This window comes from Pholis gunnellus (assembly GCF_910591455.1).
Source record: "Pholis gunnellus genome assembly, chromosome: 5".
NCBI lineage: Eukaryota > Metazoa > Chordata > Actinopteri > Perciformes > Pholidae > Pholis > Pholis gunnellus.
Window position 1 is genome coordinate 17,335,238 of NC_136531.1, and position 26,046 is coordinate 17,361,283.

A 26,046-nucleotide genomic window follows, 5' to 3' on the forward strand; every position below is an offset into this window, starting at 1 on the left:
CAAAGCCTAATCGTGACACTCTGTCTCGACCGCAGTTTTAGTGAGGCAGGGCTGCGTGCTTGCTTCATCCAGGGAGCTACTCTGGTCAGTCCATGCGCGTATGTCCGTCTGTCTGAGTGACAAAGAGGTCGGCTCTAATTAAAATCAGCATTTGTTGCCGCAGGGAATGGTAACTATTGTCGTGGCGACAGTCGGCCCACTCGGTCCCCTAAGCAACAGAGCTACAGCTAATGAGAGGCGACGACATGGCTCTGCTGCCAGAGGAGCATGAGCCGGCTCTCTATCTCATTTTATTTTATTTTTCTCCATTTTTAATCTCTTTACATCGAGTTCATAAATGGGTTTGTTTTTCTGCCCTCTGTCTTCCTCTGACTCTGCCCTTATCTATTTATTTTTTGCTCTTTACTAATTTAGTAGACCTATGGACGAGCTTGCCACGCTTTGATCATATTTTCTATTCTCTCTCTCGTTTCTGACTTCACCCTTTCTTTCCAATTACATCTAGTTTTGTCTTTTCACTGTTCTTCATCTTGCTCCTCTTTCATTTTGCTCTCATTTATGGCAGCACATGCATCTCCTCCCTCATTCCTCTCTCACTCTCCTCCTGTCCCTTACTCTCTCTGATGAAGTAAAAATTAACAATTATCAGATGCTCAAATATTTTTGGAGTGTCTGTGAGCGTATAGAGAGACAATTCAACGCAACATTTATCTGTCTGTGCTTTGCAGCCTTATCTCTGCAGCGTTGGCTCTGTCTGCCTGCAGAAATACCACCAAGTTAATCATTTGTGCTGCAATTGAATTGCTAAAACACTTAAAGAGAGCTGTGTGATGATAATACAGATGAAACACTTGGACTTGGATGACAGATTACTTCAGCAACTCTTCTTTAGGAGAAGTGCTGCAATCCAACAATATTATACACCAATAATATTCCTATGATGTGATGGTCTGCAAATCGGTTGACATGAACACATTTCCCCCCTCATTTTGCCTGAAGTTTGGATAGACATGCTCATTTGCCTCTCGATCAAAACTCTTTGATCGGGGAGAAGAGTACAGGGATAAGCTCAACACACAGTTAAGCCTAAAATGAACTGCTATTCTGAAAAGCCCAGATGTAATTCTGGAAATGGCAGGAATGTCTAATTGCCTTGTCGATTTGAGAACCACAAGGTCAGCGCACTCAGAGAGAAAAATCTGCCTTTGTCTCCCAGAGCGGTTGTTTTGGGCTTTGCATATTGTGCTTTGTCTGCGTGTCAGTCGAGACATTCCTGGAGATGAAAACCACAGCGCGGTCCTCAAAATTATAACTTATGTTTCTGTGTTTCAGCAGCCACTACAGTATATAATTCACTTCTCAGCTCAAGGCTTGATATATGCTAAACTTTGTCCGGTGTCGCATCCAGCAATTTTCTTGTTTTTGTCCCCCAATTATCTTATTTTGCCCGTCATTCAACAACCAGCTATCAAAGTGTCAGAAAGCTGTATCTGCTGTCCGTGTCAGGACTACAGTCTTATTTATTCACCTCAATGGCTTGTTGCTCAGAAACAAACAAAGACCAATAATGGCTTTGACCATGAACAGCTTTTATGAGGGTGTCACTGTTGTTTCTTCAGCACTATTAAATGAAGTGTTGAGTGTATCGTCTTTCTTTAGTGTTAAATAATACTTTCCATATCCTCTGTCCCAAATCTTTCTGAGCTTTGGTTTTGCAATTTGCAGGGAACTGATTCAGCCAAGGTCTACCTTTAAACACGAAACGAAGAAACAAACGCAATAGCGAGTACATCAATTAAAAGTTGTTCTTCTGCAGTCAATTCAAATCTCTTTAAAGTTGGCTTTTTTTGTTTTGCTAATAGTCATTTATCCCATCTGCAGACTTCAGTCGCCTCAAGCTCAATCACTTATTCAACACAACAGAGTAAACATGATAAATGCCTCGGTGTAGGCTTCTTTCAATTACCAACACACACAGTCTGACGTAACCTTCCCTTGTGTGTCAGATCTTGGTAACACGAAAACGCTCCCTTCACAGTAAATCAGCTTCACTGAGAGCTTCTTGTTTGAATATAAGGCAGATGAAACTGTAACCGTAACATCACACAGACGACTGTTTAGAGGGAGAAGGCCAACCAGTGTTACCGTTGGAACGGTTGTGGGAGCTTTAACATGCTCAAAGCCTTTAGATCAACATCACAGTGTTATCACTCAGGGTAGTGAGGAGGACGATGGTTTCCTCATGAAGGGAGTTTGGTGTACTGTGTTCAGGGTTTAAACTGCAATAATATTTTTGTATATAAACAGTGGATCACATGACAACATGTAATGTGAAAAATGTGCCCTTAGTGACGAACCCACTGAAAACCATCCACGACCCTGGAGTTCCCCTCAGCTCCACCGGTGCTTTTGGTGTCTTTCAGCGCATTGTTTTCTGATCAGCTGTACGCCACCGGCCCAGAACCAAACAGCAGACACATTTTGGCGACTAGCTAATGAACATAGTTGAACATTTAGCAGCTTAAGAGCCAGAAAAGAAGTTTGTGGAGCCAAACAGAGTGTGAATATCTGACTTAATTCACCAGGACGAATCCAAATGAATGCTAATGAATGGTAGTGTTGCTCTGTATCCTCTAGGCAATGGTGGCATGCGGTAACTTAAAAGTAAACTAGCAATAAGTGTGAAAGAGAGTTTTTTTTGTTGAAGTGCCTTCTCATCCGCATGCCAAATTACCTCTTTCACAGCCATTGGCAGTTGCGTGGCTCGTTATTTACGGTAGTTTGATAGATGTTTTTTCCCCCAATCTCCTCTGCCTCTGATTGGCTGGCACTTGTTGCCGTCTTTGCAGAATTTGTTAAGTTTATTGCTAGATTGGTGAAAGGTTGGTAGGTTAATGATTTCAGCTCAGATGTGGATGTTTTCATAAGGATGGCAGCCGTCATGTATAGTGGTCTCATATATAATTACTATGTCCTGCATGCAGCAGAAACATTTTTAAACGTTGCCATATGGATGACATACAATTACAGATCTGTTGGAGATTTAAATTCTTATGTGGTATTATTATTAAAATGATTGTTTACCATAATGTTGATATGGCACACTGATGGCACTTCATATCGAAATGGTTGCACACCCCTTTACTAGTGTAAAGATGCAGCCATAAGTACGGGACAGAGCAACACTTTTGGACACGTACAACAGGTACAATGACAAAGTAAGCAACAATTTCTAAAAGCTTATACAAAACACATCTTAATTCATTTATATTTAGTTTAATAATCAAAAATCCAAACTGATCTGCTTCTTCAGGACTCTGTGGGTGTGGTTTGATAAAATTGGATTTACAGTGTCTTTGCAAACAATAAACAATCCCACAGCTGTCGGCCCCTTTTTGAATCGCATGTATTTCTAAAATCCGATCGGTGCACTGAAGTACGCGACATCACCTTTTTCCAATGGAGCCCATCCAACGTCAAACCACAACCCATCAGATTATTTTTTGTTAATGTGGAGAACAATGAATCATAGTAAAAGGCTGGTTTAGAAAATTAATTTTCAGGGGTTTTAGGAGATAATTATGGATTATCTGAATGGGCAATGGTGGCCAGAAACCCGTCTCCTTTGTGTGTGTGTGACAGTCACAGAGAAATTCAAGACAAAATATAAAGTGCACTAAAGTGCACAGCATTTGTACAGGATCCTTAGACAGTAGCTTAGTCTAGAGAGCTACTTTTCTAAATCTCACCACCAGTGCAGGCTGCCGTGAGCCATATCAAAATTAGGTTTCTTATCATATACATTGTAATAAGGTTTCATCATATAAATTATATAAATGCGCCCCAAATGTTTCATAACCCGGTTTAAATTCAACCCCTTTCCAATGTAAAAACAAAATGTTTTGAAAATCCATGATGGCATGAAGTTGATGAAAGTTAGATGGTCTGTCCCACACTTACACACACTTGGCGGTCTTGAGCTCTGAAGTGCCTCTTTGTCTTTAAGTTTTACTATTAAGTATTTTGCTACTGGCAGTATTCAACAAACGTGAAAAAGATCATCGTTCCTGGCATGTTGAATTGTGTGAATACAATAAAATACTCTTATGTTAATGTGATTCTTCTCAATTTACCGATGAGGTGAGATGAAAGTTGTGTAACACTGGATATAATACGTGATGAGTGGTCTTTCAGAGGTGTACACTAAACCATGATGAATGGTGTGATGCAGCCCTGACACATCACCTTTGGCGGCCTGTGATTGGCTAATTCATTGCTTGAGGGAGAGCATTTTTGTTAGACATCACCTTAGTCCTTATTTTACAACACTCGGGTGTAGTTGCCGTCAGTACTTGAGTCACACGTTTAGATTTAGCTGTACGTTTATTTTAGCACTTCACAGTAAGTGCCTCGGTCCTACTACTTTAAACAATTTCTTGACTCATGAGTTTAAGATTATTCTTAAGAGTATTTGTTATTCGTTTTATAAAGATTGTCAACATCAATATCATCCGGCTACTGTACAAAAAAAAAAGATCTTCGTGCTGAAGTTTTGTGTACCTGCCGGAGAAGCTTTCTCCCTCTGTTATTCATGGTAATGAACTAAAAGTTTGATTAGACTAAAAGTGTTGAGCAGGACTTATGAGTTATTTATGAAACTTCCTACACAAACTCTCAGCAAGTGGTAGACAGATTCCTCTCAGTGGAAATGACATCATCATTTTCAGATGTCTTGTAGTTTTTCTTAGTAGCTGCAATGTGCGGTCAAGATGAACAGATCGATATGCATAATCATGGTAATTACTTTGGTTACATATTAAATGTGAAGATGCTTTGGCTCCTCACGTGGATTCATTCAAAAGTTGCCCTTCTCAGTGCTACAGAAATGATTTTACGTGGACTATTCAGTTAAAAATCCAAGGACAACAAGGTTTGAGAGTAGCAGAGAAATGATTGAACATGTCTGTTGAAGCACTGAGGTGCACTAAACCGAGTCTCAGCCATGTCTTCTCTGTTGTAGCTGTATTTATTTATGACATGTCATCTGCTGTGAAAAAAAAAGATATGACTTTCTTTTTAAAATGTTCATTATTGTGCCAAGAATGTATCTAAGTAGCCTATGTGGCTCTGTCTGAACTGGGAGATAGATATAAAAAAAATGTTATGTGTGGATATCGTGGATGTATAAAGAGAACCGGATACAGCAAAGGAATCCGCTGATTTACAGACGCTGCTTCCCGATGTAAATCTATGGCAAAGTGTTTTTGGGCCCAACGGCATCATGTGACGGACCCGGACGTTGTAATGCCATGGTTTGGCCACAATGTAAAATTTGGTTCAAAGCCCGGCGCTCTTGCTGGAGGCTTGGTGGATATTGGTGAGGGAAAAAATAATAAGGAATCCAAACAAGAGAGTTTTACTTGAGGGACTGACATCTTTTAGAGTAGCTCTGAGCATTGGGAGTGAACAGCTCCGCCTTACAGTTCGCTAAGGAGCGAGAACAGATGCAGGCACACCCAAGCAGGGGGCAAATCTTTGAATTCATACCAGCTCCACCACACAGCTGTCACTTACAGCTGGGAGGCAGGGAAGAAATAGTACATGTTTCTATTGGATTTCAGTTTGGATGCAACCAGTGGGGTGTCAAATTGAAATACTCTTTCCTAAATTAAAGAAGCCCCCCCAAAAAAAACATACTATGGGGATGTTTGAATTCGTCAATGGGTGCTTGAGGCAACATTACATGATGGGACCCAGAATTCCTGGCTACGCCCCTGTGTGTGTGTGTGTGGGGGGGGGGGCTGGAGGCCCAATAATACATGCTGTTCTCCGCCTTGTAATAATCACATCACGCATTGCAAATTAGGACATTTTCCAATATCTGGTCTTAATCGGAATCTTGAAAGATGGAAATTGTACGGTCTAGAGTCCTCACCCAGAGAGCCTGGAGAGAGCAGACGGTACAGTAGCCTGGCGCGTCACAGACGTTTTCTCACCGAGTTTCACCACACGGTGGCCCTGTGCCTCTCCTTTCTCGATGCTCCTCCTCGCCACCGTCAGCTCAGCCTCGCTCCCTCCCCCTCCTCCTTCTCCTCCTCCTCCTCCTCCTCCTCCTCCTCGTCCTCCCTCTACTTCCACTCCTTCCTCCCGTCGCGCTGCGCAGAGCCACAGACGGTCCTCCAGCACCGTGCGGCGCGGTACGAAGATGGTCGGCGGCTTGTGCGCTCGCAGGTTGGCCCGCCGGTCACGGTCCGCCCTGATAGTAGCCCTCACGGTGCTGCTGGTCCAGACGCTGATTGTGTGGAACTTCAGCAGCCTCGACTCTGGCGAAGACAGGGAAAACGGAGGCTCCAACGTGCGGGAGAAGAGGGACCGGGTCGCAGGCAACAAAGCCGCTGGCAGCGACTATTTCCAGCACGGGGTCCAGCGGCAGCAGCAGCAGCAGCAGCAGCAGCAACGGCAGCATCTTCCTCCAGCCGGGAAGGGGACGTCTCGCCACATACAGCAGCCGGTAAGACAGATGCGCCACCGATGTAGTCATATCACATCCACCCTCAAAAAAATAGACTGTCTCGCCGGGGATGAAGCCCGAAAGAGGTTGGCAGACAGGTCAAAACATCTCCAGTTTTTGCGCTTTTGGGGGAGAAAGGCACACGGCCGGGCCCCAAAACGAATGTTTGACTGTTGTCACTTGAACGGAGGCGTTCTCGTAGGGAAACGATAGGATGTCTAAAGCGAGAGAGATGCAAGCGAGCCCTTTTTTTTGTTTTTTTACTCCGAGCATCCTCAGCTCAATGCTTGCTGAGGACAGGAGCCACACATTACGCCGTTGGAATGAACGCAGACTCCACTTTATGCCGAAGCTGAGTATGACATCTGAACTCAGCGTGCAGTTCACTCCGGGGCAAAATGATAGCACAACAGGGGCAAATCCTTCCAAAAGATATGCCAGCCTCACTGGCTGGGGTCGAAGACCGTGCCTGTCACGGTCTATTTGGTATTTTAAGTCAAATACAGTAGCTGCATGGCTCAGCAGCACTGAGAGGCCAAATTGAAACATAACCTAATTTGCGGAGTTGCTTTTTGATGAGTGTACAAAGATCAGAGTCATCTGTTGTTTGTGAAAAGGCAAACAGCTGTATTGCTAGTGGCAGCATGAGACACACAGGTCAAGATGGATGTGATTGTGGCGCCAAAGCAAACATACAGACCAGCATAATGAACAAATTGCGTTAAAGATAGCCTGTGGAACTGTGTCCATTCAGAAGTAGAGGAGCTAATGACATGCTTTACCGTTAAACATTTAAGAATTGGCTCCCAAAGATCCAAAACGTGTATTTGTAGACTCCACGGACGGCTCCCCGTGTCCTGGAGGCAACACACCAAGCAAGCAGTTCTGTATTTGTACAGGGCTTCCCTGCAGCATGTGATTAATTTGCCAACCTGATCCCCGAAATTAATATTCTCCAAAATTGAGCTTCTTGCTTCGCATGGTCTCCCAAGCAGTTAGGCTGCCCTAAAGAAATTGGACGCAGTTGATCCTGGCAAGCGTGCAGCGCTTTCCCTTCACAAAAGCTGCCAACCATTCAAGTATAGCCCACTCCTCAGCCACCATGCAACCAGTAGATAACCGGCTTTGATGTAGCATGATACACTGTGGCCTCCGCACTCAGCCAGTGACTCGGAGCCGTGCACTGTATCATCTGTCTCCTCCGCAGATTTTACTGTGACTCACTCGGCTTCATCTGGTAGGACTGTTTGTCCCACCTGCCGGCATCTCCACAGCACAAAGTCGTGCTAAGTGCTGGTTATATTTGAGTCTATTTCTCGACAGTCAGAGAATCCTCCAAAGAAATATCACTGTAATATCCCTGTAATAGTCCTGCAGGGACTCATTAGTGAGTTTACATTATAACTTTAGGGTATGGTTATCACTTGCGGTATGAAATTGCTGCAATATCCCAATGAGGATTGTACATAAATTAGTAATGCAGGGACATAACAGGAGCCGACAATCAGTTGTGTCACTACTATTCACGCTGCGTCAACACCGGTTTGTCCAAATGTGTTTCACTGTTAAAACACACAGTGGATGTGCACTCATGACCTTTTAAAGAAGGGCTTTCATCCCCCATCACCTCGAGGCACTTCACACAGTCCTGTATGCCAGTCAGTCCCACCAGCCAGTCAGCTCGCCGGCTGCCAGTCAGATTGTCAACCAGCTCTCTGCAGCTCTGTGGCCCCCGGACTCCTCACATTCAACTGGTCGCCCTGGGCCACATGCATTCCCTCAAATGGTTAATCACTGTATTTTCATTCTTTCTCCCCGTTTGGGTGCCCTGTGTTTGTATGTGTGTGTGTGGCTTGGCAAGGCAGAGTTGTCCAGCCTAAGGGTGACGCATAAGCGCCAACTGATGCTATATGAGGCGCCACGCCTCAGAGAGGGGAGAGCAGCGTTTTGATCTAGAATAGAATGAGCCAGAAGCTACAGTATGACAATAGCAGAATTTCTATATGTAATAACTTGTTTTGGATGGAAACATTATGCATAGCTTTGGATGTGTCATCCCAGCAAACAGGGGCTACAGTTGTCACATTAGTGGTCTCCCGTTATGTCTCTTGAGGGAAATTCTGCCGGAGAGCGAGGATGTTTTCTTCTCTCGTCCAACAAGACGCCACAGCTTGTTGTTCACATCTCCACATGCCTTGTGTATCTGGATGTATAAAGCGCTTGACTGATATTATGTTAGCGGTGAGTGTTAAAGGGACAGTTCAACCCAAAAACATAATTACATACTTTTCCTTGTACCTGTAGTGCTATTCATCAATCTAGATTGTTTTGGTGCGAGTTGCCTAGTTTTGGAGATGTCTGCCTTCTCTCCATATATAAATAAGGACTATATGGCACTTGGCTTGTGGTGCTTAAAGCGCCCAAAAGATACATTTGGAAAAACTCAACAGTGATGTCTCTTTTCAGAAATTAAGCCCCGTTTACTCAAGATTATCCACAGGCGTCGTTGTGAGCAATTTCTTATGGATTAAGGTCTGTGGATTTTTTAGTCTACAGGTAAGAGGAAAAAAATGGACCTTTGATTTTGGGGTGAACTGTCCCTTTAAGTCTAAGTTGCAGATTCCCCATCAGAAATGTCCCCACTTGTTAATTAGTCTGTCTTGTTTTGCCTGACATCAGTTCATTACAGGAGATATAGCATCACAATTATTACTAATAGGTGCTTATTAAGGCGGTCCCGGTGACGGCCGTGAAAAACGGTTATTGTGCCAGAATTAAACCAACCTACTTCCAGCAGGAGGCTGAGTCAGACTTTTTGAAAAGCGTCTGGCTCCAAGCTTCACATCTGGTCATCAGCGGTTTCTTTCCATCTGCTGCTGGTAGTCATATACTGTCATGATCCCCATGTACCCAGTGGGTGTCCACCTCACACATGTTGTAAAGAGCTTTCCCGTTTGTCATGGTATTGTAACATTACCTCTGATGTACACTTTTTCCATGAGTTTTCCTCATGCTTTCCTACAGCAAAGATTACAATCCTTCTGAGAATGCACATTTACCCCCGTTTTCTCGACAAGTTTCCACAGTATAGTGATTATACATACATGACATGCTGAGTTAGAAAATATCGTACATTATTTTGTATTATACAGATGTTCACCTCAGCTATTTTGCCACAGTGGCTCACTTGGCTTTGCTACAGATGCAAAGAAAGGAGTGCCAGCAGATATTTAACTTAAATAGTTTGAGACTGACAGATGTTGCCCACTGTCGGAGAGTGAAACACCGAATTCAGAGAAGCTAAAAGTGGAAGAAATCAGCTTTGTGGGGTTTCCCAAATCGTGGTAGCAGCTTATACTAACCGCAATCAAAGTCTATGGAGCAGTTATTCAGGATATAATTAGAATATATGAGCTCTTAGATGACGACCGACAGAATTAACATTAATGGGATCGAAAATGAAAAACTTGCTTCAAAAAATGCTTCAGTCATGCTGGGATTATTGTTTAATGTTTTCAATCGCGTACAGTACAAGTAACAATGCCCTGTGCATATGTTTTTCATTTGTGAGCTTTGCTGAAATCCGTTGTTACTACCAGTCTTTTCTCCAACCACCACAACCACAATGTGATTCATCGCACAATGTCCATGATCACAGTGCTGACTCACACAAACACCCAAAAGGATGTACTGTATTGCGCGTACGTAGATGCAGGGAAGCAGCTCCACACAAACACACCCACGTACACAGTTGCACACTCGCTTTACACGCGGCCCAATTTCCTTTTACCCCAGTTTGAACGTGGGCATAAATCACGTTTTCGGGTTTGTAATGATCTGTTCGAATTCCAATTTGTAGTTTCTCGAAAAGGTATCCACATGAACTTCCATGCTGAAGACGTGCAGTATATACATGTAAACACAACAGGTCTGTCTTGTACTCCAGCGAGGGGGCTTTCATAAAGTGCACTGCCACTCTTATCTATTGTATTATGTATCCTGCTGCCTGCAGAAGAATTTGGCAATTGCTGTTCGCTCTGCTAACATAAAACAGAGTAAACAAGCTGCGCTGAACAGATTATCTCGACAACAAACTTTCTGAGAAGTAATGTGAGGAAGTATTTTGGATTCAACTCAATGGATAAAAAAATGTTGGGGAAAAAAGCAAGGCGTTTAGTTGACTTTATAAAATGCAGCTTCCTTAAAGTAACATTCACAATACTCAAGTGAAGCAGCAGAGCAACAGCATCAATTCTACATTAGTGTTCAGTTACAGGCTATGTACATTCATTCAAACTTTGCCATTATTTTGGCTTCATTCAACAGATGACAGCACAGAGGCAGTCTGGAAATGGTTGGGATAGAGAGGGTTATGACTTGCAACAACGGTTTCAAGGCCGGAATCAAACCCACGGCATCGTGGCTACACGTCATGTGCCGTAACCATTCGGCTACCAAGGCACTCCCAAACTGGATTTTGTTTTGACAGTGACAGCCCTAATATCTACTGTAGGTTACAGAGGTGCAACGCAAAAGTACGCTATTGAGCGGCGTAACATTATTTTAAGGCCAGCCTTCTCATTTTTCATTCCCTCAGAGTCTCTTCATTCACTGTGCAACAAATCCGCCTTTCTCACCTTTCTCACTGCATGTGTCAGATTCTCCCATTTCATTCTTGGCGGTGCAGTTCGTTCCAACAAAACCAGTGCCATTCCATGTGCCAGTCACTGCCTGTGCTGGTTGTTGTATTGTGGCAAAGACACTTTAGCAGTGGTAATTGGCAGGTAAATTGGCACTCCTCGAAAGCAAATCGTCTTGGACTGTGAGCCATCCTGCTTTAAACAGACCTTTGAACATACATAATTACAGTCCAGAGACACCCAGGTGATGCACTTTGTGATTTCATGTCCCGATCATTACATCAATAAAGTGTTACTCTGTGAAACCTGTAATGAGGGAAAGTGAAGTACAGCCTGCCCATCAGTCCGTCCATCTGTCGTTGTGATTTTGCAAACAGACAGCTTCTTTTTCAAGTGCCGTTAGTCTCAGAGAGAGGTGGGAAAATATTCAGATCTGAGGGAGGAAGTATGCCCTCAGACTTGAAAGAGACGCTTCGAGAACCCCAAGACTCTTTGATGATGAAGTGTAATTTGTATACATGACACCATCCTTCTTCAAAAACCTGCAACAGAAAACTATTTTATCATAATCATAATGCGGTATACCCTCATGTCTTTTCACTGAGCTGATCCTACTCATATGCAAAATGTCAGTGTCAGTATGGAATCCTAAAACTTCAGACTATATGTGTAGTTTGTAGACTGAAGGTTTGGGTATCCATAGCAGCTCAAACAGCACAACACAGACACGTCCCTGTGAAGCACTCCTTCTAGCACAGGTGCTGAAAGTACTGCAGGCCTCTTCAGTGTGGTATCCATGTAATCCATTTACAGCACAGGCAGCAGCCTCTCTCTCTCTTTCTCTCTCTCGCTCTCTCTCTCTGTCCTCCTCCGTCTCTCTGCTGCTGATAGTGTTTAAAGCGGAATAGCCATTTAACTATTCAACAAGTGTCAGGATGTTAGAAAACACTACAAATACACCTGGGAGCAGAAAACACGCTGGCATGACTCACACAGTCCTGCACCGTATGTTGACTCTTGCTCATGAGACGAGAGTAGAGCAAGTTCCATTATCGCATTATGTTATTTAATAGGGCAAATGGATAACTACATCATCAAGTTAAAAGCAAATAATGTGTTGAGGGTTTCCCATCAGCACACTATGTACAGTGTTCTACATAGAAATAGCTCGTAAAGTAACGCAGCAATGAAGAACGGGGCTGGTGTTGTTCAAAATGTCAGTAATAGAATTTTTCATGTTCGATTGAAGAATGAGAGGACGAGCTCTGAACCAAGAGTTCTTTTTGATTCTCATGGCTACAGAGGCAAGTGATTTTTTCTGTCATTTCACTGACATCATTTTTAGTTCCGATACACAGGACTGAATTGGGATATGAACCGTTCAAAATCGAAATGTTTTTATTATATCATGAAATTAGAGTGTGTACACGCTTCCCTCTCTTCATGTCACTCATTGCCAACGCATCATCCAGTGTTTCGCCACTATACTTGATCAACAGAAAATTAATCAGCAACATTTGGTTCCAGCTTCTCAAATCTGAGGACTTTTCTCTGCTTTATATGATTGTAAATTTAATATATTGGGTTTTACGCTGTTGGTCCGACATAACAAGCAATTTGAAGATATCACGTTGGGTAAATTCTGGCAAGGACTTTTGACTATTTTCTGATATCTTATTGACTTAAAGATGAATTAATGTCACACAAACTCTTGTCTGAACAGGATTCATGGAGGGTCAACATGGAGCTGCTCTGTAACAGAAACCTACAGACGTGTGACAAATGAGCATTTAAAACACTAATGATTTTTAAACATACCTAAAGTTATTCTCTCGTTTGTTGTTTTGATGATAGTGGTGGAGAGCGTCACCTCACATGTTCTTCCAAAATCATCTCATATAGGTTCATTTGTCTGCATGTTTGGAAGCCCAAATCCCATTACTTTAACAGATATATGAACATACATGTTGCAACAGATGCCGTGTCTGAAAGGGGCAAGGAAGGGAGGCAATCAACTCGGGGTGTTTTTTGACGGCACAGAGTAATATGCATGTCTGAGAGGGGCTTAACAGACACACCGTTTACTATCCTTTCTCCTCAGTTCGACTGTGCGTATGGCTGCATGTCTGTGTGTTCTTCGTGCTCAGCTTGATGCCTTTGTATGCCTCATCTGTAAAACTGCAAAATCAAAGATCACAAGTACCGTTCATCTCTCTCCTGTCAAGTCTATTCAAACAAACCTCACCATTACCACCAATTAGAGTTGCATTGCTCCGTGTCAACACCCCCCCCCCTCCCCACACACACACACACACACACACACACACACACACACACACACACACACACACACACGCACACATCCTCACCACAACTCAAGCCCAGCTGTCTCTCCTGCCTCTGCCCCCCCCACACACACACACACAATCTTCCCCTCATCCTTCCATCATTCCGCCGTTACAGATGGTTTCATTCCCCAACACATTAATAACGCATCATCCAGATGAATGAAGCTATATAATACCTAGCGTTGCCGATAATCCCATAGGTAAGAGGCTTAGCAGACAGCCCTGAGAGAGAGACAGCAAGAGAGAGAAACATAGAGAGACAGATAGGAAGACGAGGCTGGTGGGGAGCTGAATTAGTTTTATCTGAAGTCGGGTATCCATGTTGATATTAAGTCGCGCTAAAAGCCTGCACACACATACAGACTAGACCATCACCATATGGAGGGGTTATTAGGCCAATGGCCTAACTCCTTTGCTGTTTAGTAGATGCAGGGTTCCTTTAAAATAGAGCTACTGTATTTTATAAATCGAGATCAGTGCCAGCTCTTGTACAGAACACACTGTACAGAACGTTGACTGTGTCATTATCACATTGAACTGCATATTAAAAAGAAACATTTTGAAAAAGCTTTCTCAAAGCACCCTTTTGTAAATTCATGGCAGTGGTTTAAATTGTAATCTGATTAACGTGTTTCATTGTAGAGTTCAATTTTGATCTCTCTTTTTTTTTAATACAGATGTAAAGATTCAGTCTCTGAATGTGGAAGAGCACTCCGGTTTTAATTTCCAGTCCACTGGGGTTTCAGATGGTATGTCATATTGGATTCTTGGGTAAAATTTCCAATACCGAAAAGAAAAAAATGAAATATCTTGTAAAAACTAAGACTAAGTATGATCGGCTTATTATTTGTTAGCCCATGCACACAGCATGCCTCTCAGAGCCTAATCTGACCCCAAAAAAGAGAAAGAATTTAAAGCCCCTGAAAACGTATTTTCTCAATCAGCTTCTTATTTTGAGCAACAGTTGCCCACATTAACACAAAGTCATCTCAAAACGTTAGAACCGTTAGAACAAGAGTTACATGTCTTTGCTCTTTTCACAGGTTTTAAGTGGGTGGGGCTTAGTTGGAAAAAGATGGTGTCATGTATATCTGTGGACCTATCAGAGCAATTCTTAAATGATAGTATAATGACAGTTTTGGGATTGTTTTCAATTTACTGATTCCACGAAACATGAAAATTACTGCAGCTAAAATGCAACCTTAGCTTACACTAGTCGTTATTTATAACCAGCAGCTGTTACAAATGTAGCGCTTTATAGATTGTGTTTTGATCCAAAGATTCTGTGGAGACTTGTACTTTAGGGAGGATATGTTTTTTTCTTTAACGGAACATAGGTGAGTCTCCTTTAGGTGTGATCTGCCAAGCTGGGATATGATGAGAAGCTGCACTAGTACGTTCCCATCAGGTTGGATTGCCTGAAGTGGAAGGCATATATCCTGTTTGTGGCAGATCTTTCAGCCTTTATCACAGTGTGTACTGCATAGCATCTCCATTCTAGCCCTGCAGCATTCAACGTGAATAGACTTCTTTAGGGGATCATTAGACAGTAGGGAGTGTGTTTGTCTCTCAACCGTAATGGTCGCATCTCAGTGAAAAACACTTGACAGCCTACTCGCTGGGGAAGCATACGGCAGATTGCCCACTTCTCTGAAACCGTCGCAGTGCCGCAACATTGACATGCAACACACTGATCCACATGTAACACCCAAATGCACATGAACATGTAATCACACCCACACAGACTAATGACACTGAGCATGAGCCACTGCCTTGCTATCTCCTCCTCAACACACCATACACTAATCCTCATGTATTGTGTTATTCTAATAAGACAGGGGAGTTTGTGACAGAGACAGAAAAGAGTACGTGGCAGGATGGTGAGGACACAGGGCGATGACACATCGGCTGGGCAGAGATAGGGGCGATCCGGCCTGTCAGGGAAAGCTTTTGTCCTTCCAGTCCCGTGGAGCAGGAGGAGAGGAACTGACAGCGGCGCTTTTCTTCCTCCTCCTCCTCCTTTATTTTTTTCTTCTTCTCACTACTGGAGCCGAATGCCAACAGCCCAGAAGACTTGTCTCTATCTGTGATTAAGAGAGAAAGTGAGAGGAGAAAGAAAGAAAGAGAGATAGAGACAGGCAGAGACAGAGACACAGAAGAAAGCCAGTGGAAGGGGGGGAAAAAGAAAAGATAAACGTCTCATCCCTTCTACAAATCCGACGTCGACTCAAATCCTTAGCGTAATCCTCGGGGGAACCCAGTTTGGTTTGAAGGCTTGTTAGTGTAGCAAAGACTGGCAATGACTGTGTGGTTGGAGACCATTTCTTGGAAACTAACCTTAGTCCAAATGGCCTCCAAGCATATAGGGATCAGGTCTGTAATTTTCCCCTCGGTTGGTGAAGTTTAGGGTTTAGAGGTAAGCTGATGCCAAGACACTGATCAAGCTGGTTTTATCAAGCATCTCTAAATAGGAGCTCTGATTTAGGAATCTGCCCAGTAATCCCAGTTATCCACTGCCACTCACAGGTTGTGTTTCCACTGGTTCAATTGATCACGCTCAAAGACACTTGCTTCTGCTCGACATTTCTTTGTATTATCCACATCTGGATAGCATTTCAGAGCGGCTGATGCTTTAAAATGAGGGGGAACTTGGGCAAAGCAGGCCAATGATATAATCACCATCATAAATGCAGACAAATGTGGATAAAATGATGTGAGAGGCTTTTTTTTTTTACAATTTTCCATTTTATATAATGGTAGGATTTTGAACCTGAATGCTTTTTTTGGGACCTACCAAAATTTGCCAGTAGCACAAGAGCATCAAACGGTCAAAAACTGTAACTGGGCATCAAATGTCTGATCAGTTTATAAGATATGGTGAACAAGTTGTTACCAAACAGTAGCTTATTCACACACAGCAGGTAGTGCGGTATACCAGTTCAACTGGTATACCGCACTAATAGCAGGTATGGAGCAACATTATCATTCACTCTCATAATGAATCAAATGAATCTCCTCTGTGGGGGACTGAAAAAAAAGAAAAAGTAAAGTTGCAGGAGCTAAATGAAGCTATAACAATCGGTAGAGCGAAGGGGTACTGCAGAGTTCACTCAGTCATTTGATCCATTGTTGGTGTAAAAATACTGATTTGTGCAACCTTAAACCTAAAAGCGTGGTAAAAGAAAACGTAGGTAACGTTAGAAGTTGCTCTCCTGTCGGAATAACTTAATCACTGTAGTAGTCGGGTGGTGTTTGACCTAGAAGGTCATAGCTACATAATTACCTCATATTTCACCCATTACATACTCATGACACAGCTAGCGGTACATTGTGTGTGAGAGAAATGAGGTTTGGGTTTATGGTCGAGGTCATGTTGAATAATCACCCCCGTTGAGAGGTCAGTGGAGCGGCTGCCTTTGCCTCAGGGCAGCCACTGTTGGGAGGTATGTTTTCGGGTACAGGCACACTGGAGACAGCCAGGACGCACTAGTTGGATGTACACACCTGCAAACATCCACACAAATGCATACAAGTGGATACACACACCCACGCACTCTTCAACGTCCCCTCGGTGCTAAAGGCGCACACCTACAGAATGCATAAAATCAGAAAATACTCTTCCTTTCTGCATCACAAAAAACTCACCCACACAATCGCCCTCTCTCTCTCTCTCTCTCTCTCTCTCTCTCACACACACACACACATGCATTGCACGTACACCTCCGCCCCCCTTGGTTCATGCACAACACACACATACACACACACTTTGAGAGTAAATAAAATGATAAAACCACATGAATAGCTGCTCTTCAGTATTCATGTTAAAGCACCAGGACCAGCCGGAGAGCTCGTACTCATTACTGAACAGGTGTTTTCTCCACCAGCACTGCATTTACATCCTGTCTGTCCTTCCTGCTGGTCTCCACTCTGCTGAACGCCTCAAGGGCGGAGCTCACGAGGTCTTAACGCAGACGCACGCATCAACGCTGACACATTCGCATCCTTCTCTTTGACAACTTCCTCCCCCTCTTCTCCCTGCATGCTCCCACTCCTCATCTCCCCGGTCGTCCTCTCGTTTTCCTCTTCTCCCATCTCGAGTTGGGGCTGTCTCACCGCACCGCTGAGTCGCTCACTGGTCCTCCAGGCGCCGCAGGCCTCCCAAATCAGCTTCAATGAGGAGCCCTGCCGAGGCTGTCGCTGCCGGGGAGAAATTGCGCTGTAATTGAGCTGCGTGATAATAATACGTTCTTCTCTCTGATTCCTACCAGCGGTGAATCATCAACACCATCATCATCGTGCCATCACATCAGCAACGCTCGGCAGACGCTTCCACGCTGCCGCCACCGGAGTTGACCCTCTCTCTCTCTCTCTCTCTCTCTCTCTCTCTCTCTCTCTCGCTCTCGTCAATTGCACTCGTTACACTTATTTTATTCCCATTTCCTCTCTCTTTCACTTTCCTCTCGCTCCGTCCTTTGCCACTACTTGCTCCCCTCATCTGCCGCCAACCATCCTTCCCGTTTCTGTTCCATGTGATTGCACGACTTGCCTCGGAGGTATACAGAAATTACAATGTACGAAGAAAAAAAAAAGTGTGTGAGTTCGTAGATGGAGGGGAGGGGTGGGGGGGGGAGAAGATAATTAGGATGGGTGATTATGTGAGCACAATGTCAAATGGCTTTTTGCTACTTACTTAAGGCATTCATGCTTCTATGGCAGGAAACGGGAAAGCTTGTTCCTTTTTGAACATTGAACCCATGAGCGTTCTCTTTTTCTTAATGTCTCGAACAGATCCTCTTGTTCATGCATTCCCACATACACATACAACTTCCATAGGGCATAAAAGCGTCTGTTTCTCTCAATGCAGCCAGTTTGTTAAAAGTCAGGGAATATGTGTGCACATGTTCATGCAAAAGTGAGAAAGGATGAGAAAGTTAAATTGTAGTAATTTTTATTATTAGTTAAGTAATATAGGAAAGTTGGTAAAATTATGAGGAAAGGGGAAAACAAATTTGACAAAAAACTGAGACTGGGGATTAATTCAACAGACTGTAAAGAGAAAAGAGGTTAAAGGGAAGCAAGTGCTTGCCAAGACGGGTTATAGACTTATGTGTGTGTGTGTGTCTGTGTGTGTGTGTGTGTGTGTGTGTGTGTGTGTGTGTGTGTGTGTGTGTGCGTGAGAGAGCTACTAGTAGGAGGGGAGTTTACACATGGCTTTCAGTGCTTTAAACATCCTCATGAGAATTCCCTTTCCATAGAAGAAGAGGCCCATTAGGAAAATCATTGACTGCTTATTGGTGTCAGCACTCTACAGTATTTGTGTATGTGTGTATGTGTGCGTGAGCTCAAACAAAGAACAGTACTGCTCTTTTTCCTCACTCTCTCTACCCTCTCCGAAATAGCCAGTCTAACTTTAAGGAGGGGGTAAGGGCTTTTTTTGACTTCTCTCTTTGTCCTCAAGTTTCTCCACCGCTTTGAGTGAAATCCGTTTTTTACTCCGGTGAATTGGCCTACAACAATCTTTTTATGTAACTCTCAGTTTATCCACAGGATGAAATGATTACACCTTTTTTTTTTTTCAATGGAGGGCCAAGTAGGTCTCACTGCAGTCCTCCGGTAACTTTTCATAAATGGTTTTGTGAGATAAACTCTGGACAAGGCGTGGCTGCTTCTGTGGGGCTGAAATGGGAGCGCTCCAGCCACATACCATACATGTACATGCACAATTATAGCAATTAGCTGGTGTGCGGATGTGTGACTGAGTTAGTGTGTTTATTAATAATAGCCTCCTGCGCATATGCACATGTTCCAGAGGTATAAAGAGTATGCAGACATAATTGTCTTAACTGCTGAGAAAGAGATTTGGTCAAGGCAATTATAATTCAGCCAGGGCACATTTGCTTGCTTAGCACTCAGTCTATTTGCCTAAAAGACACAAATGACTGCAATTTAACAGCAATAGAGGAGCACTGTAATGAGTTGCTAACTATTTGCCTGATGTGAGCGTGTTGCTCTAAGGTGGGAAGAATAATCAAAGGAATAGGACTGTATTTTCACTGGCATTATGTCCAGTGGCAGCAATGGAGATTAATGAGAATGAGGTTTATTAGCTTCTCAAAACTATTGTGCTTTCTCTTTTCCTCGGAATATAGCTTATATTTGACTTCTGCTCAAATTATTCCATTTGAGACCCGATGGGGGAGGTTGGTGCCTGGCAACAGTAAGGAGAAAATGTACAGTGATTCATTATTACATTGTTACATTCACATAGTGTTCTCATTAAAGGAACAGTTTAACATTAGTTCATTAGTGCTGGGAGGCAGATTCTTTCTGCCCACCGGCTGCTCACAGCTGACGTTAACCAGCTCTCCTGCCGATTTCAACACAGATTTGTTGTTCACAATGTAGCGTTATCAGGGGAAAATAGGGTGCACGAGAGTGTTAAACCACAGGTGTGCAGCACTAGTTTGCACATGTTTGGCCCAGGTAGCATGTGACACGTGTTGTTGTTATTCCTGTGTAAATTAACTGATAAAGGAAACGTGATATCGGATCAGTGCATAGACTCACATACTTGCCAATACCCAATTCATCATTTGATGCCGTATCGGAAGCATTCCTGATACTAGTATCGAAAAATCCCTTCCCTATTTATTTATATATTTTTTGCATTTTCCTTCTATGTAGTAAAGCGAAAGTAGGTACAGCCTGTATGTGAGTGTCATGCTCTCTGTACGCGCACTGTCAAACTGATCCTGCTTTTTCTCTACCGTGTGTGTTGCTGTCACACACCACTGAAACCAAGGCAAATTCCTTTATATTTCTTTAAATGTATGAAATTGAGCAGGAACATCATCCCTGTGAGAAGCTACGCTGTATATACTAATTTATAAATGTATGTTGAGTGTCAGAGATGCTTGTCTCCAGCAGGGCTCGTGCTGTTGGTCATGTGCACTGCATACTATATGTACATGTGTTATATCGTGTACAGAATTCCAGAACTGTTACTTAGTTCAATTAATGTAAGGTTATGATTTTATGATAGCCGGTGGCTCTATACCCTCTGTATCTGTGTGTGTGTGTGTGTGTGTGTGTGTGTGTGTGTGTGTATAGAAATGGTGTGCGGGTGAGGAGATATGTGCACGCTGCATTGCACATCAAAGGTCAGGGAAGGTGATAGTTCTCCCTCGTTCTGTGTGTGTGTGTGTGTGTGTGTGTGTGTGTGTGTGTGTGTGTGTGTGTGTGTGTGTGTGTGTGTGTGTGTGTTGTGCTCCACATGGTGTCCCAGCCTGCAGCGGGCCTGATGATTCAGAGGACACAGGCAGCATGACGTGCACTGTCTTTGACCCTTCTCTACAGCAGCTGTTAATATAACGCTGCAGCTGTGTGGTTGTTTATGCTGTTGTGTTGTGCTGATGAGGGGAGAGGGCCGCGTAAGTGGGACTAAATATGTACGTTTGTCATACACTTGTCACTATTAGTGTGCACTCGCTGTGAATGATATGTACACCTTTGTGTGCTTTTCATATCAGTGTACAGCTGTGTGTATTTAGCTCCTGCTGGGTCACCGCGGGCCCTCTGCACTCTAGGCAGCGCCCTCCTTTGGCTCCCAGGGGCCCCCAGAGGATTTTTGTTGGGATATGCTGACAAAGTGATGCTGCTGGACTGGCTAACTGCTCCTTCTGTGGCTGGCACCGGCACCGCAAACGTAGTCAGAATACCAAGCGATGGCCGTGAGCACTTTCCTGTCTCTTTTGTTTCGCACAACCACGCACACATGCAAACATTATGACATCATCAGCGAACCCTGAATTTTTTGATGGGCCCAGCTTGAGGAAAAAGCCCCAAAATCCAGCCTGAAATCTGGATCGTAAACCTAATCCTCAACTCTGGGGGATCCGATCTGAGTCGCTGCGGGGTCTGGCTATTGGCCATTACTCCGTTCCTCATTGCCCTCTCGCTTTCTCTCCTTTTCCCCCCTTTTCCCTCTCTCTAGCCAGCTCTCTCAATTTTTGGACAGCTGTTTCACACTGTGAAAAGAGGGGAAAGTAGCTTTAATTTTGCTAGTAATGCCTCAGTCTGTGCATCTGCTCTGTCGGAGTGATTAGCGCAGCAGAAGCTGTCTTTGCTATGGTGACAAGCCCATATGGTTTCCGTATGTACAAGTAAGCAGTGGGCTTGATCTGTCACTTTGTATTAGAATTTGTTTTACTTGGTAACATACTCGTTAAACAGGAAGAGGTTGTGATCTTTGATTATTTGCTAGAAATGATTGTCCAGAGGATCAGTTAACTCCTAAACCAAGAGTCTGTGAGGTTTTGGAGGTCAAAGTGGTTTAGAAGAAGAAGTCAGACCTTAATGTAGAGAGCTCTGAGTTAATCCAAATGGAGTTTATGTGTGTGTGTGTGTGTGTGTGTGTGTGTGTGTGTGTGTGTGTGTGTGTGTGTGTGTGTGTGTGTGTGTGTGTGTGTGTGATGGTGTGTGTGTGTGTGTGTGTGTGTGTGTGTGTTTGGGGGAGGGACATTGGCTAGTGATTTGGTAAATGTTTGATGGATTAGATGTTGCAGTGTGGCACTCTTCAGTCACACTTCCCCACACATGTACACACACACACACACACACACAGAGGGGGCTCTGTGTATGGCTCTTTTCCTCTCAGACAGAGGGAGTTTAGCTCCAGCCTGGTTTCTGTTTGCCACACAGTGCACCACTGTAGCAGGCTAGCCGTGCCTGCAGCTTCCGGGCTTTTAGTTGCACCAATAATCAGCTAGCCTCCACCACTTGTGCCAAGGTTAACCACATAATTACTGCACTCATCTGGCCGAATCTCTTCGCAGTGCAGCGCAGAAGCATGATCCTGCAGTTGCAGAGAGACGCGTAACCCTCGAGCACACGAAACTACAAGGCTGGAGCTCAGCCGTCATAACCCTCACTGCAGTGTGGTGAAGATAGAGCCGACTTTCTCAGCTTATCTTTCTCAGGAGGTCATGGATTAGCAATCCTTGGGCCTTGTAGTTCTGACTCATTCTCAAGCATCGGACGCAGTCAACAAACCGGTATCGCAGTATGAACTGCTCGGAGTTGTGGCATGAAAGTGGTGGAACAGGACCTTACTGGCATTCCTCTGGATTACTGGAAAGTCACTCTGCTAGACTGGTGCAGAAGGAAGTTAGCGAAGGAATGAGATTTTGGGTTGCGTAGGACGAGCAGGTATATATGAATGTGTCTGCATTCCTGAGGGCATGTGCGGCCTTTTCATACCTTATTTGTTGATACAGTATGTGTATGAGTGGACATGAATTTCCCCTCTCTGCATTCTGTTCCCATAACAGGAAAAGAAGTCGACATACAGTAAACCAACCAGGAAATAATTTAATTGCAGTCATTCGTGAAACATGGGGACTTCCCAAACCTCATGTTTTTTGTTTCCTGCAAGTCAGGGAGGAACTGTCAAGAATCTGAGATCTAAAAGAACTGGATTAGTATGTCAACTAAATAATTTATTTGTTATTTTCTTCCAATTTCCTTCACCCTTTTTCATCTCCATCTGTCTGCTTGATGTCAGTGTCTCACCATCAGTTTACTCCAGAAAGACAAACCCCTCACAATGTTAAACAACGCCTGAGGGAAATCTTTTTCAAATCAAACGCAGTGATTGCCATCAGTCTGAAAGGGTCCTCGTTTGTTGTGTGACCCACAACCTTTCTCCCTACCTGATGCTGCTTGGCTTTGAAATGAAATGTTTCCATAGTAACAATAACTTTTTAAAAGGTTATATAATTATTATGGTTCATTTATCTCAGTTTCATTAACTTTTCAAAGGAAAGCAAATAAGGATACACATCCTGAAAGGTTACACCATCCATCAACTGCTGCAACTAACTGGATTATTTATTAATTAGTCTGGTGTATAAAATGTCAGTAAATAATGAAAAAATGGCCATCAATGTTTTCCAGAGCAGAAGTGAACCATTGCCTGTTATGTCCATTAGGGAGTATAAGAGAGTAAGAAGAAGAAGAGCTACTTTATTAATCCCCTTGGGGAAATTCAATTTGGCAACTCTCCAGCTTCCAGTTCACAGTCCTTACCCACTGGTCCGTGTTGGACTTCAGCCTCCAGTCCCCATGCCAAGTCTTGATGGCTCGAGCTGCTGCTGCCCAAGAAAAGGGTCAATATTTGCTGCCAAAGCCCACGACGGGAACCAGGGACCTTTAGATCTTCAGTCTAACACTCTCCCAACTGAGCCGTTTCGGCATGTTTACATTCACTAGAAGCAGCACATTTTTGGCAGTTTTGCTTAAAAGAAAGAATGAATCAGTTTCTGAAGAATATGTTCAAAAACAGTGTGAAAGTGTGTTTCTGTGACGGTTACACCCTTCACCTCTGTACTTTCTGGTCCAAATGAGTTTGAACGGTCGGCGATTACTGACATCCACGCCATGCATGTCAAGCTGACCTTAAGAAGAGCACGCAGAGTCATCACATGCTTTGAATCTCTTGCTTTAAGTCACACTTGAACACACAAAAAAAGGCACATAAGTAACATACGTGACAGTAGACCGTGTTCTTAATCCAGGCAAACGTCAACAACATGAATAATAAAGTGAAACTAGAGCCAATGCGGCAGTCCACACCACCAAAACTACAGTCGGTCAAAGACATTCAGAGACCGCCAACAGTCAGCTTGGTGTGCTGGGGCGCTTATACCTACTGACTGATCATAAAGGAGAATTAAAACCAGAAAGGTAGTACCTCAGTTGTGAGTTAAATCTAATGTGCACTTTCGTCAAACGTTTATATGATCCTTCGTACAGCAGGATGTCGCTTTTATGGTTCTGAACTTTCAGCAAAGCACTTAAGTCATAGTAAATGTCCCGCTGTGCCAATGGAAAACGTGTAAAAGATTTTGCTTTGTCAGACGCTTTGTAGAAAAGTAATTTCCTCTTGTTTCTATTGAGGCTGGAGATAAGCCAGGACGCCTGGCACACCCAGAAACAATTTACAGATTATACACACTTTCTGTTAGAGTAGAGGACAAACAACACACCCATAAGTGTGCGTGTTATATGCCGTAGGAACCTTGTGTTAGCTCTAACTTACACCTACATACTGTACACACTGACCTACATAAACATACATGTTTGTTAGCTGGCATCAGGCAGAACATCTAAAAGTTGACAGGATGCTTCACAGTTCCTTGTTACGAATCTCGTAATTTCCCCTCCACCACAGAGACACTGAAAACAGAGTTCTTTCCTTAAAGTGCCCATTTATTTAATTCCACAATACAATAATGTATTTACAACCGCAGTATTTACGTGTGGCAGCAGCAGGATTTGGTCGGGAAAATACTGCGCATCATTAGTAAGATAACCCGCTGAGCAAAACTGATAATTGCGAGAAAAAAAAAAAAAAAGAAAGGAAGGGAGAGAATGAGAGACGAAGGAGGCAAATGACAAACATGATGAAATAAAAGTTTTTCGGAATAACGCTGCGTGGGAGGAGATTTGGAGTGACCTAATTAAAATGTTGGAATCCTGAGAGGAATAAATTAAGAAAATGTCAGTTAGGCTGAGCCGGAGGAGGGGAGATTAAGAGGCGCAAGCTCAAATACTGTCTTATTTCTGCTCTCTTTTATCACTGCGGCATGGAACATTGGTCTGTAACAACAACATAGAGAGTTGGTGTTGCCCAGGTTATTAACCATATAAAGCATTTGCAATGACATAAGTAATATAAAAAAAAAAAAAAGGAATGATGTTTCAAGTTGAGAAAGTTTTGAGCTTTAGGTGTCATGTAAAAGAGAAAGTTGGATAGGCTGTAACTAGTCTGACACGGCTGATGTTCCATTCTGCAGAATTTCAGGGGAAACTTTGAAATGGAAATGGAAATCTGAGAATGACAAAAGAAAGAGAGAGACAGGAAGCTTCAGAGCTTCAACAAAATAGTCCCACCTTGCAATTTAAGCAGCTTAAGGTTTCTACATCATTACAGTACGGTAGCAGTATGAAAGCCACGTGTCTATTAGCGTCATCGCTGACTTTCACCAGCCGTCCCAGATACATTCCCCCTATGGGGAAGCTCCATATGGGGCCAACATGTTTGTGCTGTGCAGGACAAGACCATACGGATGCTGTCGGACTGCATGTAGGGTGTATTAGAGCAGATAACAGCAACGGCAATGTGTCGATTGTCACAGGATGGAAGAAGTGGGATGAACAATGAGGGGGAGGAGGGCGGGAGAAAAAGGGAAAGAAGGACAGCTGGTACCAAGACTGGTGTTAGTTAAGGATGACTAAGTGACATGTTGACAAGAGACAGATAAGAGGACTCCATGGAACAAAGATGAAAAAGTATCAGTGAGCCTCTGATGCCAGTGTGCTTTAGTATAGAACAAGATCTTTGATTCCACTTCCCTTTGAAGTGATCCATGGAAATAACACCATGTGGCAAGCATGAATTTCAGCACTGGATGAAAAAAAGGTGAAGATCCGGTCTGGTGCAGCATCCCTAATGCTGAGCCTTCACAGTCTGCATTGACTCGCTCAG

The 26,046-nt window shown here is 43.5% G+C and overlaps 1 protein-coding gene across 1 annotated transcript in view; it reads left to right on the forward strand.

Annotated features, from left to right (window-relative positions):
• Positions 1 to 6,205: 6,205 nt before the first annotated feature.
• The window catches only part of xylt1 (xylosyltransferase I), a gene marked incomplete at both ends in the record, with an annotated part of 72,832 nt that continues 52,991 nt past the window's right edge, over positions 6,206 to 26,046 (forward strand). The window contains one exon of the mRNA XM_079159381.1: positions 6,206 to 6,511. Coding sequence (XP_079015507.1) covers positions 6,206 to 6,511 — 306 coding nt within the window. The remainder of the gene's footprint in view (positions 6,512 to 26,046) is intronic.